The 15982-nt window shown below is 39.7% G+C and overlaps 1 protein-coding gene across 2 annotated transcripts in view; it reads right to left on the bottom strand.

Annotated features, from left to right (window-relative positions):
- The window catches only part of MARK1 (microtubule affinity regulating kinase 1), a 117713-nt gene that overhangs the window by 29159 nt on the left and 72572 nt on the right, over positions 1-15982 (bottom strand). For both annotated transcript variants that reach the window (XM_078441049.2, XM_078441050.2), the window contains exons 7-9: positions 11370-11426; positions 7046-7282; positions 6840-6959 (exon numbers count right to left, since the gene is read on the bottom strand). In XM_078441049.2, coding sequence (XP_078297175.1) covers positions 6840-6959; positions 7046-7282; positions 11370-11426 — 414 coding nt within the window. The remainder of the gene's footprint in view (positions 1-6839; positions 6960-7045; positions 7283-11369; positions 11427-15982) is intronic.

The raw sequence follows: 15982 nt of genomic DNA, 5'->3' as shown, positions 1-15982 counted from the left end.
AGGAGACAGGGACCGAAGTGGGCTCTGTGCTGACAGCAGAGAGCCCGACGCGGGGCTCGACCTCACAAGCCATGAGGTCATGACCTGAGCTGAAGTCAGACACTTAATCGACTGAGCCACCCAGGCGGCCCTGGGCAATATTTTAAAATAAGGCTGCTACAGAAGCCCCGGGTACAATGACATGTTGAGAGGAGCTTAGCAATGAAGACGGCTGAGGAAGCCGCTAGAACTTCCGGGACACAGACAACCGAGGGCTGCGCTGGGCCTGAGGACACTGAAGAAGGAAGAGCTACAGACGTATCATTCGAAGCACCTGATGACAGAATTTGTTCTGGGAACGAGGGAAAGAAAGGCTGGAATCCAAAAGGGTTCTGCGGATTCTAAGTCAGGCGCCTGGTGGAATAAACAGCAGGGTATCCGTGAATTAAGTGAGAAACGCAGGAGCAGTAACAGATTTGCTAGTGGAAGATGGGCAATGAAAAGCAAAATGAAGATACTGCAAATTTCCGGGTATTTCTCAATTACACTGTGCTTGCTTGGTGTTCATTTCATAACCATTGTGTGTCTGTCGTCATCAAGGAGAAAAATGTGTGCGGGCCACAACCCGCAGGCAACTTGTCTTTTACCTGGGGAAATAAGATTTGCTCCTGAAACCTGAAAGGATCTGAACACACGACAGAATTAATTATTCAAAACTGTGTTATTAGCAGTGCATATTGTGCTTATTAATAAAGGGCAAAGGGGCGACTTGTGGTGTGGGCTGGGGTTTTCAGGGTAGGAATCATAAGGAGAGTGAATGTGAACTGACTCTGGAAACACCGGGAGAATCTGGGTTGGTGGAAGAGTCAAGGCAGAAGAATTCAGGAGGAAACAGTGAGGAAGCTCCCTTCTCTGACTCGGAACCAAGGTAACGTGGAAAAATACAGAAGAATGGGAGATAAAGTTAGTATCTTCAGATGACTGGATTTAAACATGATGTGATGGGCGATGGAGAAATGCTACATTTCACCAACATGGATGTTACACAACATTTTTTTTTAATGTTTATTTATTTTGAGAGAGAGAGTGAGAGAGAGAGAGAGAGAGAATGAATGAATGAATCCCAAGCAGGTTCCACGCTGTCAGCACAGAGCCTGATGAGGGGCTTGAACTCAGGAACCATGAGATCATGACTTGAGCTGAAACAAGTCGGACGCTTAACCGACCAAGCCACCCAGGCGCTGTGAGAGGAACAATCTGAGGAGACGTAGCAGGAGCAGGAACCCCGCTGGTCCTCACACAAAGTTAGATCTGAGGCAAGGCTCATCCAGGGAAAGTGGGGGAAATCCCAGGGATATGGAGACATCAGGGCAGCGAGGAGAGAAGGAACGCGGTTTTGCCGTCCTTTTTTTCTTACTGTCGTCACTGGGGATTGCCAAGGGTCCACCCGGCACAGTCTGTCTCACAAAGGTAGTTGGATTTCAAAGCAAAATAAAAATCGTCTGAAGAAAATTTTCCTTTGGCAAAAGGAATGGAAGGTAAAGGTGGGAAAGAAAATCTGCTTAAAGGAACACGTAGAGGCATAAACTCTTAATTCTAAATGTGAAGGTCTTTTCCAAGAATAAGGCACAGGGAACAGCAAACTATGGATGTAGAAGAGGGAAGACCCATGTGCAAGAAGCTGTTCTTAGCTGTGTGAACCTCATGCCCTAAACACTTCTGTGGGAACCAGGGTTTGCCCTGAGGCCAAGGCAGAAAGGCCCCCGGAAACGGAGGTGCTGCGGGCCAGGCGAGTGGTCATGTAGCCCTCGCTGTGTGGCTACAGGCGCAGTACAAGGCCGCACAGCACGCTAGACCCGCCGAATAAATGAATCCACTTCAGATTTCATTTGAGATCTCGGTTTCTCTCTTTAAAAAAATGCTCATTTATTTTGAGAGAGAGAGAGAGAGAGAGAGCTCAAGCGAGGGAGGGGGAGAGAGAGGAAGAGAGAAAATCCTAAGCAGGCTCTGCACCACTAGCACAGAGCCCGGCATGGGGCTCGATCCCAGGAACCAGGAGATCAGGGCCGGAGTCAAAAGCAAGAGTTGGACGCCCAACTGACTGGGCCACCTGGGCATCTCTCTCTCTCCTCTCTCTCCCCTCGAAGTAATCTCTTAAGCCCAACGTGGGGCTTGAACTCATGGCTCCAAGATCAAGAGTCACATCCACATGCTCTACCAACTGAGCCAGCCAGGCCCCCCCTGAGATATCTCAAAATGAGAAACAAGAGGTCAAACAAGATTCCAAACCGAACAAGAGAGAGCTCGCTCCAGCCACCACTGCCAATGGACACAGATGACTATTTGCTAGAAATTCTACCAAAATAACTGATTCAGATGAATTATCAAGAAAGAAATTAACAGTGGAAATACACAACTTATACCTTAGGTTCACATTAAAAATTTATGGACTTCAGGATTGCCAGATAGAAATTTTTTTTAAATGGTTTTAACCCCTGTAAAAGTTCACCATATACTTCTGAATCTGTATGTAGAAATCTTTCATCTATTTATTTATTTATTAAAAAAAATTTTTTTTTAATATTTTTGAGACAGAGAGAGACAGAGCATGAACGGGGGAGGGTCAGAGAGAGGGAGACACAGAATCCAAAACAGGCTCCAGGCTCTGAGCTGTCAGCATAGAGCCCGACACGGGGCTCGAACTCACGGACTGCGAGATCATGACCTGAGGCGAAGTCGTCCGCTTAACCGACTGAGCCACCCAGGCGCCCCTCTTTCATTTTTTTAAAAAAGGCTGTTATTATTACTATTTTTTGCTTTATTGCCTCTTGTATTGGGCAGATGCAAGCAAGATTTGCAAGACTACCTTAGCAGCAGCTGAAAAGGTGTTAAAGCAAAAATAAATGCTTTTTTTGAGGAGAAACACAGATGACAGAGAAAGCGCCAGAAAGAGGAGCTTTGCCTTAGGCTCAAATTTTTTGCATTATTTTGAGAGGTAACACAGTCCATTCTGGTTAAGAACTGGGAAAATTAAGGACCTACATAGAGGGGATAGCAGAAAAACGTGATCAGTTTCTTTCTAATAAAAATATCTAGACACACCAATATTCCAATAAATAGGGAAAAAAGTATCATAGTGTATAATATAAAACACAAATCCTTTAAAAATCCTGTGTGATACTATCCCTCCCGTTATTAGTGCAGTGAGCAAGCTCTGACAGCATTCATACACAACTTGGAAAAATTATGCAGCCATTTAGATCTAGAAACAACTAGAGGTCAAGCAGTAATTTCATGCATTTTATTATCATGGGCGATAAATTAGGTACTTAATATATAAGGCTTTAAGAAATACTTTAATGAAGTAGCAATTATATTTGAGAAGAGGAAGATATCAGAGTTAAATTAGAAGTTTAGTAAGATAACAAGATAATAAGATTCTTAAATTGAACTTCAATATTAACAAATTATATAGTGAAGAAAGACTAGTGTTTGCTCTAATAGGTAACTCTTGACACTCAAGTAGCACTGAAAAAAATTCATAAAGTTTCATTTGTTTTTACATATAAGAATTAACAGAGGAAATATTTCATATTAAGATGTACAAAGCTGTTACAAATCCGGTAAGGCTGATTAACCAGACTCCATAAGACTAGCGGTTCAAAGACACAGAGAGGTTCTATGTAAAAAAGCACAGTTAACCTAGTCATTAAAAATACTAAGCATTATCTCAGATGAAATAAAGATAAATTAAGGCAATTATGACAAGCCATATAACTACCATAAAGGCATCAAATGTGGGAAATTATTATATCGAATACTGAATCCAGGTGGAGAACAGACACCTTCAAATGCCTTAGGTCACATTCAATCTTGTAGCAAATGATACAGAAGACCTGTCAGACTGTTTACACCCTCTGACGCACTAATTACACTCTGGAGAATATATCTAAGCATATATCCCAAAGGGAAAAAAAGCACATCACGTTGTTATTAGTAAAGACCATGGAAACAACTAACCCAAAGAGAACAACATTGCTACTGGCAAGGAAGGAGCTCACGTTTACGATAAAGAAGAGAAGTACCTGCCCCAAAACCTTTTAAGTTAAAAGAAAAAAAAAAAAAAGAATGCAACACAACACGGAAACATTACTACCGTCCAAAAATTTATGTTTCTACACTCAAGATTAGGGTTTTGCAAACTGTGGGGTTTTTTTTTTTTTTAGAGCTTAAGGATTTTTTTGCTGTACAGTGGCTAGTAAAGTTGGTACGAAAAATGAAAGTGAAGACTCAAATGATTTTTGACATTATTGCTATTTCAAGGGGAGTTTCTTGAGGTTTGGTATTAGCAATCTTTTCTTTTCCTTTCTTTTCTTTTCTTTTCTTTTCTTTTCCTTTCTCTTCTTTCTTTCTTTTTTTTAAACGGTGTCAGGTTTCTTTGGAAAGTTATTTCCGGGAACTAGCCTACAAAGGCGGACTAGCCTTTGTACAGTGAGATCTGCAACATTATGATAATATTTCCAATGCAGACTCATGGTTCCGTGGCCGGAAAACTTAGTTTTGATAAGCTGGAACAGAAGGTTCCAGTCTATACTCAAACACATAGTGTTGAGACTCTGATGAGCAGATGTTTTAAGGCAGCAATTTGGCTTCAAAATTCAGCCCAGAATTCCAATACTTTCATCGTTTGCATCTTAACGCTAAGAAGGACGAATGACTCAAGCACGTGTCTACTGTACAGTAATCATCTTCAAGTGACTAAGTACATCATATCAACTGTCTAAGGGATTCGTAACATCCATAATCATTTTTGTATGTTCTTTTTGCTCTTCTCATTAGTTAAGCGGATGCCTCAACTGTGAACATTTTATTAAGTGACATTCAGGTAAACTGGGTTCCTATGATAAAAGTGGGTCATAAAGCAGGATTAAGAAAGATTCAAGTTGCCATAAAATTTTACTTATTTTTAAAATAGTCTTTATCTTTGTGAAGTAAGCTCTACACCCAACGTGGGGCTTAAACTCATGACCCCAAGATCAAGAGTCGTCATGTTCCTCTGACTGAGCCCCCTGTTGCCATAAAATTTTAGAACTGATATGAGAGTCAACAATTTTAACTTTTTTCAATATTTCACGTAACTTTCTATGAATAATGGTTAAAAATAATTTTAATGTTTTTTTTTTTTTAATTTATTTTTGAGACAGAGACAGACAGAGCATGAGCAGGGGAGGGGCAGACACAGAATCGGCAGCAGGCTCCAGGCTCTGAGCTGTCAGCCCAGAGCCTGACGCGGGGCTCGAACTCACATACTGTGAGATCATGACCTGAGCTGAAGTCGGACGCTTAACCGATGGAGCCACCCAGGCGCCCCCAAAAACAATTTTGGAAAAGTAATAATATTAAAGAAGGCAGGCCTCTGTACGAAAACACTGATAACATACTCTTTTACCCTCAAAGGAAAACAAAAACCCACAAAAATTATAGGAAGGAAGTAATCACGTTTAAACAAGTAAGTCAGTAAAAAATATCTGATATTTGATTCACCGGTATAAAGCATTTATAAAATAATTTCCCAATGGAAGTCACCATCTTTTAACTTCCATCAAAACATACTGTACCTTTTGGTGGAAAATATTTGTGGAAATAAAGTTACAAAGCCCAAAGTAACCTGAGAGCTCTGACTCACCATAAAGCTGTCTCCTACCCAGCGTGAAGTCTGTGCCAGAAAGCCCCACTGCTACACTAAAAAGTCCAGTTCAAGTAAGGTTAACTCCCTGAATTCTCTACCCCATCTATTAAGGCAAATAAATGAAGACAAGAAAGTACCAGTGGATAATACATGCGGGATCTGTGAAATCGTCTTAGCACAGGTTAAAATATCATTCTTCAAAACAGATGGGCGAAATCCTTACGGCAGCGTCAGAAGGAAAAAAGGTTAGACATTTTGGTTTTGTGAACCTCTGATGTCACGTGGCTATAACGTACTGAGTATATTTATAACCGCACAATAGCGTCTATTACAAATAACCTCGCGTGTGGAACGTATGTATGCAACACAATAGTGTGTTAAGAAATGAAATCCCTGTTTCCAGTACGTTCGACTTAAACTGTAAATTTTCTGTACTGATATTGAGTGTTTTCTTTAAAAAAATTTAAGTTTTTTTAATGTTTATTTATTTTCCAGAGAGAGAGAGAGAGAGAGAATACGAGCAGGGAAGGGGCAGAGAGGGAAGGAGACACAGAATCCGAAGTAGGCTCCAGGCTCTGAGCTGTCAGCACAGAGCCCGACCTGGGGCTCGAACCCACAGAGTAGCGAGATCATGACCCGAGCCGAAGTCGGACGCTCAACTAACTGAGCCACCCAGGGACCTTCTGTCAAATTTTTTAATGTCAGCTACTAATTTCAGATACGGTCATGAAATATTCACTGGATTAGAACTTCGACTATCTTTTCTTTTATCCTTGAAATAGCAGTATTTCCTGCTGCACACAAGGCTCCCACTTTGGAGCAATTTCTGATGGGCCAGGTTTTCCTCCTTCTCCAACAAAAAGTCCATTTCATTCCTATTTTTATGTTGTTTTAATTTAATACTTCACTGCAGGACAAAGAAGAAATAACAGTCTTTAAAGAAGCCGAACATGACAACTTCTGAGCAGGGAAAGAATCATGCCACCTTCCCTAGCCCTGAATTTACATGATTTGCCCATTTTCTAAGAAACAAAAAGCCAAAAAACCAAAAAAACACAAAAACAAACAAACAAAAAAACACAACAAAAGCCACAGGGGAAAAATTATTTAGAATGCTCTTGGAATATTTTAATTGTTAAACTTTAAACGCGGAGTACAAACGATAACTTACTTCTAAGCTGCCTCTCTTTATTGGATTCAGCACCAATAATTTCTTCAGAAGATTTTCACAGTCGGTGGACATATAGAAGGGAATACGGTACTTTCCTCGTAAGACTCGCTCCCGTAGTTCCTTAAGGAGGCAAAGAAAGTACTCCTAACTGGCTCCTGAAATGATCATGCCTGACATAAAACATTAGTACCGACTTCCACCGATACCTTCAAATTCTGGCCGTCAAAAGGCAACGAGCCGCTGACTAATGTATAGAGAATGACGCCGAGGCTCCACACATCCACTTCAGGCCCGTCGTACTTCTTTCCTTGGAAAAGCTCGGGGGCAGCGTAGGGTGGGCTTCCGCAAAATGTGTCTAATTTGTTCCCGACTGTAAATTCATTACTGAAACCAAAGTCAGCAATTTTAATATTCATATCAGCATCAAGGAGAAGATTTTCAGCCTGCGAGGAAAATTAAAATAAAAAAAAAAAAAGAAAAAGGACAATGTAAATGCCTACACAAAATAAAATATTCACTATAACTGTTTCAGATCTCAAACATGTATTTCTTCCTTCTCATTTTTATGCATAATATCAGATTCAGAAGCCCAGCACGGTGTTTCAATGCATAACTGTTCAGAATCGCATCCATGTAAGACTGAATGTTAACACTATGTAAGTGAAGCTCTCGTCTATAGAAGTATCTGCAGCTGTTTAAGAAAAGTTACTGAGAACGCTTTTTCTTCCAAGTTACTTTAAACCCATTTTTTTTCTTCACTGTACGAAACATCCTGGAACCGTACCTTAATATGACCTATTTCAAGAAATGTAAGTTGACATAACACTAACCCTTCTTGGGCTTAAACCAACAAGGTTAGGGGTGCCTGGGTGACTCAGTCGGTTCAGTGTCTGCCTTCGGCTCAGGTCATGATCTCACAGTTTGTGAGTTCGAGCCCCGCGTCGGGCTCTGTGCTGACAGCTCGGAGCCTGGAGCTTGCTTCGGATTCTGTGTCTCCCTCTCCCTCCGCCCCTCCCCTGCTTACACTCTGTCTCTCTCTAAAAAATAAATATTAAAAAAAAAAAACCCAACAAGTTTACTCAAAAGTGCTCTATTTTAATAGACCATCACTGATTAATGCAAAGCTCAAGAGTATACCTAAAATAACTGCCAGTCGGGGGTTCTGTGCTATTGAATTAAATCTTTCGTCTTCTCTGATAGAATGCTTCCTCAACAAAGTTCTGTTCTTTTAGTAAAACAAAACAATACAACACAGCCTCCACTAGATCTTGTTTAAGTTTCTTTTTGCTGTTCTAAAACTAAATTCTCCTCTTCTGGAGGTATATTTTGGTAGAAAGCAGTGATTTCCACCCTCGTGTTTTCAGATGCTGTTTTTCCAAAATCCTAAAACAGAATCATTAAAAAAAAAAAAAAAAAAAAAAGGTTTAAATGTGCCTTTTGTAAACACAAGCTGAATTGCCTGTGTTTACAAAAGGCACATTTAAACCTTTTTTTTTGTACCTGTCTCGTTTCAAACTCTTTTATAACTGATAGACTAAGGAAATTATTTATTACATTGTAGATGTGTTTTATGAGGTCACCAAAGGGAGTACAATTTGGCTAAAATGAAAGGCAGACTTCTCTGCCTCGCCGGAGAGCCAGGCACTGTGTCCACCTTGCAGCATTTCCCTCCCTCACCTTCCTTCTTTTTCCTTTCAAAGGTGTGCTAGCTTGGGATAGCTATTCTAAAAAAGGGAGGTATGTTTAGCACCCAAAAATACGACAATAATGTGGCGCCACTTATGACATGAATATTGCAACAGCACATACATTTGGGACATTTCTATGAAAACCCAACATTTACAGACCGGTGTGACAAAACCATGTGATGTTCTGATGTAAAAGCCTGGTCACTGTAAATTTCTGGGGCCATGCGTGAGCAAGTGGGGCTTTTTGGGTCTCCGTGAAGATGTCTGGATGGATGTGAAAGTACGCAGGCTGCGTCAGAAGGGCAGAGCTGGAGGGGGTCTGAGATCTGCTCCAGGAGCATGAGGGAGAGCCCATCCCCCACACTGCAGGGAAACTCAGGGTGCTGCACATGATTTAGTTTCTCAGATTTCTTTCCATGTAAGAAATGAGATAAGCTGGGCGTCAAACATACAGTCAGGGGAACCCTCCTCTACTTTCTCTTTCTTTGTGGAAGTGATTTCTCCCTAAAATAGCTGTGGGAGGAAATGGAGAAGGAAAATTTGGGAGCAGAAGAAGATCTGCAACCTCAGAAAAATGGGGCCAGAATATGGGATTAGACTCTTGACAACTGCTTAAGACAGTATTTTTTTTTTTAATTTTTTTTTTTAATGTTTATTTATTTTTGAGACAGAGAGAGACAGAGCATGACCAGGGGAGGGTCAGAGAGAGAGGGAGACACAGAATCTGAAACAGGCTCCAGGCTCTGAGCAGTCAGCACAGAGCCCTACGTGGGGCTTGAACCCACGGACTGCGAGATCATGACCTGAGCCGAAGTCGGACACTCAACCGACTGAGCCACCCAGGCGCCCCACGACAGTATTTTTAAGTATAATATGAACCAGGGCTAGTAGCTGACAGACAACCTGGGAAAAAATGTAAAAAAGAAAAATAGACTCCTAGGTAAGGTACAATGAAAGTTCAGTTTGGAAGAAGAGAGAAAAAGGGGGGAAAAAAGACAAATATTTTAGCCCCAGGACCTTCTTTTTTTTTTTTTTTTTTTTTTATTTATTTATTTATTTTTGGGACAGAGAGAGACAGAGCATGAACAGGGGAGGGGCAGAGAGAGAGGGAGACACAGAATCGGAAACAGGCTCCAGGCTCCGAGCCATCAGCCCAGAGCCTGACGCGGGGCTCGAACTCACGGACCGCGAGATCGTGACCTGGCTGAAGTCGGACGCTTAACCGACTGCGCCACCCAGGCGCCCCAGCCCCAGGACCTTCTACTTCCATTAAAAAAAAAAAAAAAAAAAAGAGGACACCTGTTTGGCCACACCGTTTCTTTCTTTTTAAAAATTATTTTATATTTTTAAATTTCTCTTTATTTATTTGAGAGAGACAGAGACAGAACGAGTGGGGAAGGGGCAGAGAGAGAGAGAGAGAGAGAGGGAGAGAGAGAGAATCCCAAGCAGGCTCCACGCTGCCAGTGCAGAGCCTGATATGGGGATCGAACCCATGAAACTGTGAGATCAGGACCTGAGCCGAAATCAGGAGTGGGACGCTTAACTGACTGAGCTACCAGGCGCTCCTGAAATTATTTTATATTTTTAAATAAAAACGGTGTATGTACTTAAGGCGTGCAACACGATGATTTGATATATATACACAGTGAAATGATTACAACAGCCAAGCTGATTAACATAGCGCCTCCTCATTTAGTTACCATTTTTGTATGTGTGATGACAGCATCCGAAATCTACTCTCTTAGCAAATTTCCCAGTATTCAATACAATATCATTAACTTTTTGACTAGAACACTGAAAGCTCAGGCAGCCAAAGCAGAACTAAATGAGACTTCATTCAAACGGAAAAGCTTCTGCATAGCAAAGGAAAGGATCAACAAAAGGTATCCTATGGACTGGGAGAAAATATTTGCAAACCCTACATCTAATAAAGGATTAATATCTAAAATATATAAGGAACTCATACAACTCTGTAGCAAAAAACCAAACACCACAATGAAAAAATGAACAAAAGTCCCTCAACAGACATTTTCCCAAAGACGATATACAAATGGGCAACAGGTATCTGAAAAGGTACGGAACATCACTAACCTCCAGGGAATTGTGAATCACAACCACAATGAGATAACACTTTCCACCTGTTAGGGTGGCTATCATCAAAAGTATAAAAGATAAGGTGTGTTGGCAAAAATGTGGAGCCAAGGGACCCCCGCACACCGTTGGTGGGAACATAAACTGGGGGAGCCATTATGGAAAAGAGGACAGAGATTCCTCAGAACTCTGAAAGCAGTCCTTCTCCTGGGTACGTATCCAAAGGAAATGAAAGGGTACCCTGAAGAGATATCTGTGCTCCCACATTCACGGACACAAACCTTTCACGACTGTCACAACTTTCTGTTCTGAAGTATATGCTAGTCTACACTCATCACATGCGTTGGACGTTCACAAAAACACTTAAAGACTTCCCGTTCCTCGAGCTTTACTGTGGAGAGTGGACACTGGCAGCACGTCACATAAACATGGTCCTGTGCTCGCTACCTTCCTTCTGGCGGAATGGGATCTCAGGCATTTTTAGATGGGGACAAAGCTCCACGCTGATCTATGACAACCAGCTCGCTAATGGTGAATCAAATCCTCTAGCCTTTAATGCCAGATAACTTCTCCTTCGTATTTTCTTCATTTTCTCAGTGGAAATACTGCCTTCATGAAGTTGCTAGGAGGCAAATAGGAACCACTTTCCTCGGACAGAGCCCGGCACAATTAAGCAACCAAAAAGATGGCGCTCATACTACAAAGCAGCTGTTAACGATTTAGACTTTTTGTCATGGAATCAGTGGCTTACCTTAAGATCACGGTGAACAATGCACTTTTGATGGCAATACTGTACAGCAGATACAATCTAAAATAAATATTTGGATAAAAGATGTGTAATTATTTTATGGTAAAAACACCGCAATTTTCCTCCAATGATCACCTCCAACTAAGATAAATTACCAACTTAGATTTCAAAGTAATATTTCACCATTTCCCTGTTCTCTCAGCTCTGAAAACTACGTATATTACACTTAAAATGGAAAAAGTCACTTTTTTCCCGTGTAGACACACAGCATTCTCTCACTAAAAGACACTAAAATATTTCTTTGTCAGAGTCCGTGAAGATTTCTGTGGGCTGTTATATTTCTCTGCTGACGTGATCAAATGTGTGCAATTTGTAGTTCTGATCAAATGGCTTATTCTAATGTTGGGATAACAGCTTTGGCACACATGAATCAGTCTATTTTAGGAATCATTATCAAATGTGTTCAAGGCATGTTTTTTCAAGCGAGGCCAATCAAAGGGGTATCTGGCATTGTCCTGTACTTATTCATACATAAAGAAATATAAAGAAATGGGAAAATTGTTCGGCCTTAAAACGAAACCCAAGTATCAAAAAAAAGAGGGAAAAATGAAATTTGATCTTAAAGCTGTTAGTAGGTCGGTCAGGCAGATTATTCTACCCCTGTAACTAGATATTGTATGCAATCATCATTTTTAACCATTACACAGGGTTCTTTGGGAACAAAGACTGAACAAGGAGGAACCCAATGGTAAGAGCCAAAGATACAAATGAGAAATAGGTTATAAACAATTCTATTATAGTTATTTTACTCCATAAAATAAAGACATTCAAAGAATCAGATAGTAATCAAGTTAAGAACTGTTTTGTATATGTAATCCCCTCTGATGTACAGGACGGCCATTTTAATTCACAGAACATTCACTTCTGTGGATTCAGTTAAATGGAAACACGCTATGAATGCTGAATACTGGTAAGGCATTTACAAGTGGAGATAGAAATGAGATTTTTAAAAGTCTAAAGATAATGTGAAGTATGACCACGCTAATAGAAATATGGGTTAAAAAACGTTCAAAGTAGAAGTGAGATTGATAGTTCAGTACTATAAAACTATTCTAATGTATATTAAAATGGTTCAGACAGAAACATGAATTCAAAACAAAATCAACACACAATGAGCAATATGTAATTCGATTAAATTCATTTTTGATTCAACAGTTTACTGAGTACCTGCTACGTGCAAGAAAATGTGCTGGCTGCTAGGGGAACACAGAATGAACACGACATGGACCCTGCCCTTAAGGAGCTGAAAGTCTGATTAGAAGAAAATATGTACATATCTTACATGTCTATGAGCAACCATAATACAAGGCAGAGTCATAGAAGCAGAGGTACAAAGAAGTGAGGGGAATCATATTACATAAAGAACAATTTCAGTTAGAAATGCTGCCCGGAGTAGGTGATATTTGATCTAAGCCATCCTTGAATGACAGTACTAAGTATTTCAGGATGAGATTTGGTGATGGGGAGGTAGGGGCAAGCTGGTGAAATGTACTGATGTTGAGACAACACAATGTATTTGAAAAGTAGGTGGGAAAATGGTAATAGTGGCAGTAAATGTTGACAGGTTGGTAAAAACCTCCAAATTCCAAACTACACAGGTACCACAGAACCACTAAATGTTTTTAGGCAGAGCAATTGTGAACGAGTATGATCAATTTGAAGTGTAAATCCCTAAAATACAGCAGAATCTTGCAATGAATAGTTGTAAGTATTAATTTTCTTAAATATGCTTTAAATTTCTAATATCCAATTTTCATTAAAACACATTTATTAGGCAAGAGATACACTTATATGTAAATATCGATACACCTTTTAGAAAATATTTATTTTTGAGAGAAAGAGAGATGCAGAGAGAGAGGGGGAGACAGAGGATCCAAAGCAGGTTCTGTGCTGATAGCAGAGAGACTGATGCAGGGCTCGAACTCACAAACCATGAGACCATGACCTGAGCTGAAGTCGGAGACTTTAACCGACTGAGCCACCTAGGCGCCTCCCAGGCACCCAGTATTAATACATCTTAATGAATATATTATAAGGCTATTTTTGTATCATGGATGACAGAAATTTGCTGATAATACTGGTTTTCAAGACCCTCTGTCTTAGTAACAGTGAAGAAGGCATGTTATAGATAATGATTCGGCTATCAAACATGCATTTCACATTAGACAGAATGATCTCTATGAAAGCGGTTCTAAAGGCATTTCTGCAATAAAAATCTCCTGAGCCTTAAAGTCTTAAGAATGGAAAGATAATTAAAGAGAATGCTCTGTATTAAGCATTTCATTCTCCCCAAACTCTATGACCTCTGACTTCTATCAGTTAAATATGGTGGCTTATAGTATTATGAAACTTACCTAGCAGGTACAATTTCTGCCATGAAAGAGACGTTCTGCCTTCTGTCTGACTCACTGCAAGAATCCCCCATTCACAAGCCTAAATTTTACTGCATTATTCTATGGCCAGATCCTTCCATCCCAAAACATTCTGTACCTCCTTAAGTAGGATGTAGGGACTTCCTTGTGATTGTTCTTTTTTGGATCTTGAAAACACGATTTACAATCAGGCCTGAACTGACGCTAAAAACCAGACATGTCAGTGTTTTGCTATGAGGTGCAAATGTTGCGTTGCTTTGCAATTAACTTGTAAGTGAGTCAGGAACTCCCAAGTTTTAAGTTTACTGTTATTGGAAGAGCGGAATCAATACTATGATTTTCTTGTAGGCCCTCAAAACTTTAGGAATAGAGGAGCACTGTATGGTCAATGACTGCTAAAGTTCTCTTAAATTGTCTCTGGATGATTCTAACAGCAGAGTCAAGGACATAGATATGTAAATACTTGCTAATATAGTACATTCCTAAACTGTTAAAAATTTTAAAGTAATTTCATGATACAGAGCAAATAAAAATAAATGTACATTTATTCTTTGTCTTAACTAAATTTATAAAGAAAAATACGCACCTCGAAAGGAAACTGAAAAACAAATATAACATATAACCTTTTGTCAAAATGACTACAAAACTGTGTGTAAGTGTATCCCTCATTTTAAAAAACATGAGTTACCTTTTTAATTCTGAAGGAAGACATATAAATAGTAAATACATTTAATATGTATAATAAATAATTATAAAGGAAATATTTCCTATTGCATTACATTTTATTTATTTTTTTTTTTTTAATTTTTTTTTTCAACGTTTTTTTATTTATTTTTGGGACAGAGAGAGACAGAGCATGAACGGGGGAGGGGCAGAGAGAGAGGGAGACACAGAATCGGAAACAGGCTCCAGGCTCCGAGCCATCAGCCCAGAGCCTGACGCGGGGCTCGAACTCACGGACCGCGAGATCGTGACCTGGCTGAAGTCGGATGCTTAACCGACTGCGCCACCCAGGCGCCCCATACATTTTAAATAGCAACATGAAGAATATGAAACTGATTTCAAAAAATAATTCAGACTCTATTTTTAAAATGAGCCAATGAGTAATTATGTGGATTTTATGACACTATCTACGTTCCAGCCTTCTACCCTGTTCCAACCCATCAGTAAAGATGGGCAAGTTCTTTATAATAGCAGGCACTGTCACCTTCTCTAATTTCACAGACTACCCGACACAGTTTTGTCCACACAGTATGATTTCAGTAAATAAATACAGCCAGCTGACTAAAAGGAACAAGAGTGAGTAGCAGCAGTCTATAAAATATACAGCAAGGTCCCAGCGGAAACATTTAATGTCAACTGTAATTTTCTTGCTGATTGGCCACTAACTATAACTTCATGACTGATACTGAGAGAACAATGGCTTTTAAAGTGATGACTAGAGCTTTACTTAAGGTGAGCCTCTGGCCCAGGACAAGAGAGCCCTGAATGGTATGTCCAATTCTTTCATGTTGCGTCCTCATTATCAGTTGTCTTTAGATTTCAGACATTTTAGGATGAATGTTTGTAGGAATCCATCCTGAATAAAAGGGCCATACCTATCTTTGATATAAAGCATTTCACATATTATGCTCCAAAAAGTAATGACTCTGTGGGATAGCAACAACAGAGTTTTATAACACAAACTCACTTCATGATCAATTTGGAGAATACTATGTCAAAAACAGGTGAAACAGTTTTTTTTTCCTCTCTCTCTCTCCTCCAGAACTTTTAACTTCTTCAAATTGTTTATATGTTAACATACGTGTAACATCTCTTAGAGGAGGCCTCTGTATAGGTATTCAGTGGATCCCAAACTTTTAACTGGAGAATGGGTATCCGTGCAGAAGTACTGAGCTAGTTTTAACTGAACTATTTTAAATTCACTAAGGTAAAGTTTGGGACACAGCAAGTTGCCTGATGAAATTTTACTTCCATAAATTTTATGAACAATTTATAATTCATTAATTGTCATTTCCATCATCATTTATAAAGTATGTTAATTTTAATCACTTCATTCCTAAAAATTAGAAGTAAATACCCTAGATGAACTTAAATTACTTTCTCTTATATTTTCTATAAAAAGTCATATTCAATTTGAACTGGAAATATAAACATCTTACCATATTCTTCTCCCACATTTGT

The sequence above is a fragment of the Panthera onca genome, chromosome F1, assembly GCF_046562875.1.
Source record: "Panthera onca isolate mPanOnc1 chromosome F1, mPanOnc1 haplotype 2, whole genome shotgun sequence".
In the NCBI taxonomy this organism is placed as follows: Eukaryota; Metazoa; Chordata; class Mammalia; order Carnivora; family Felidae; genus Panthera; species Panthera onca.
This window is presented reverse-complemented; position numbering and strand designations above follow the sequence as displayed.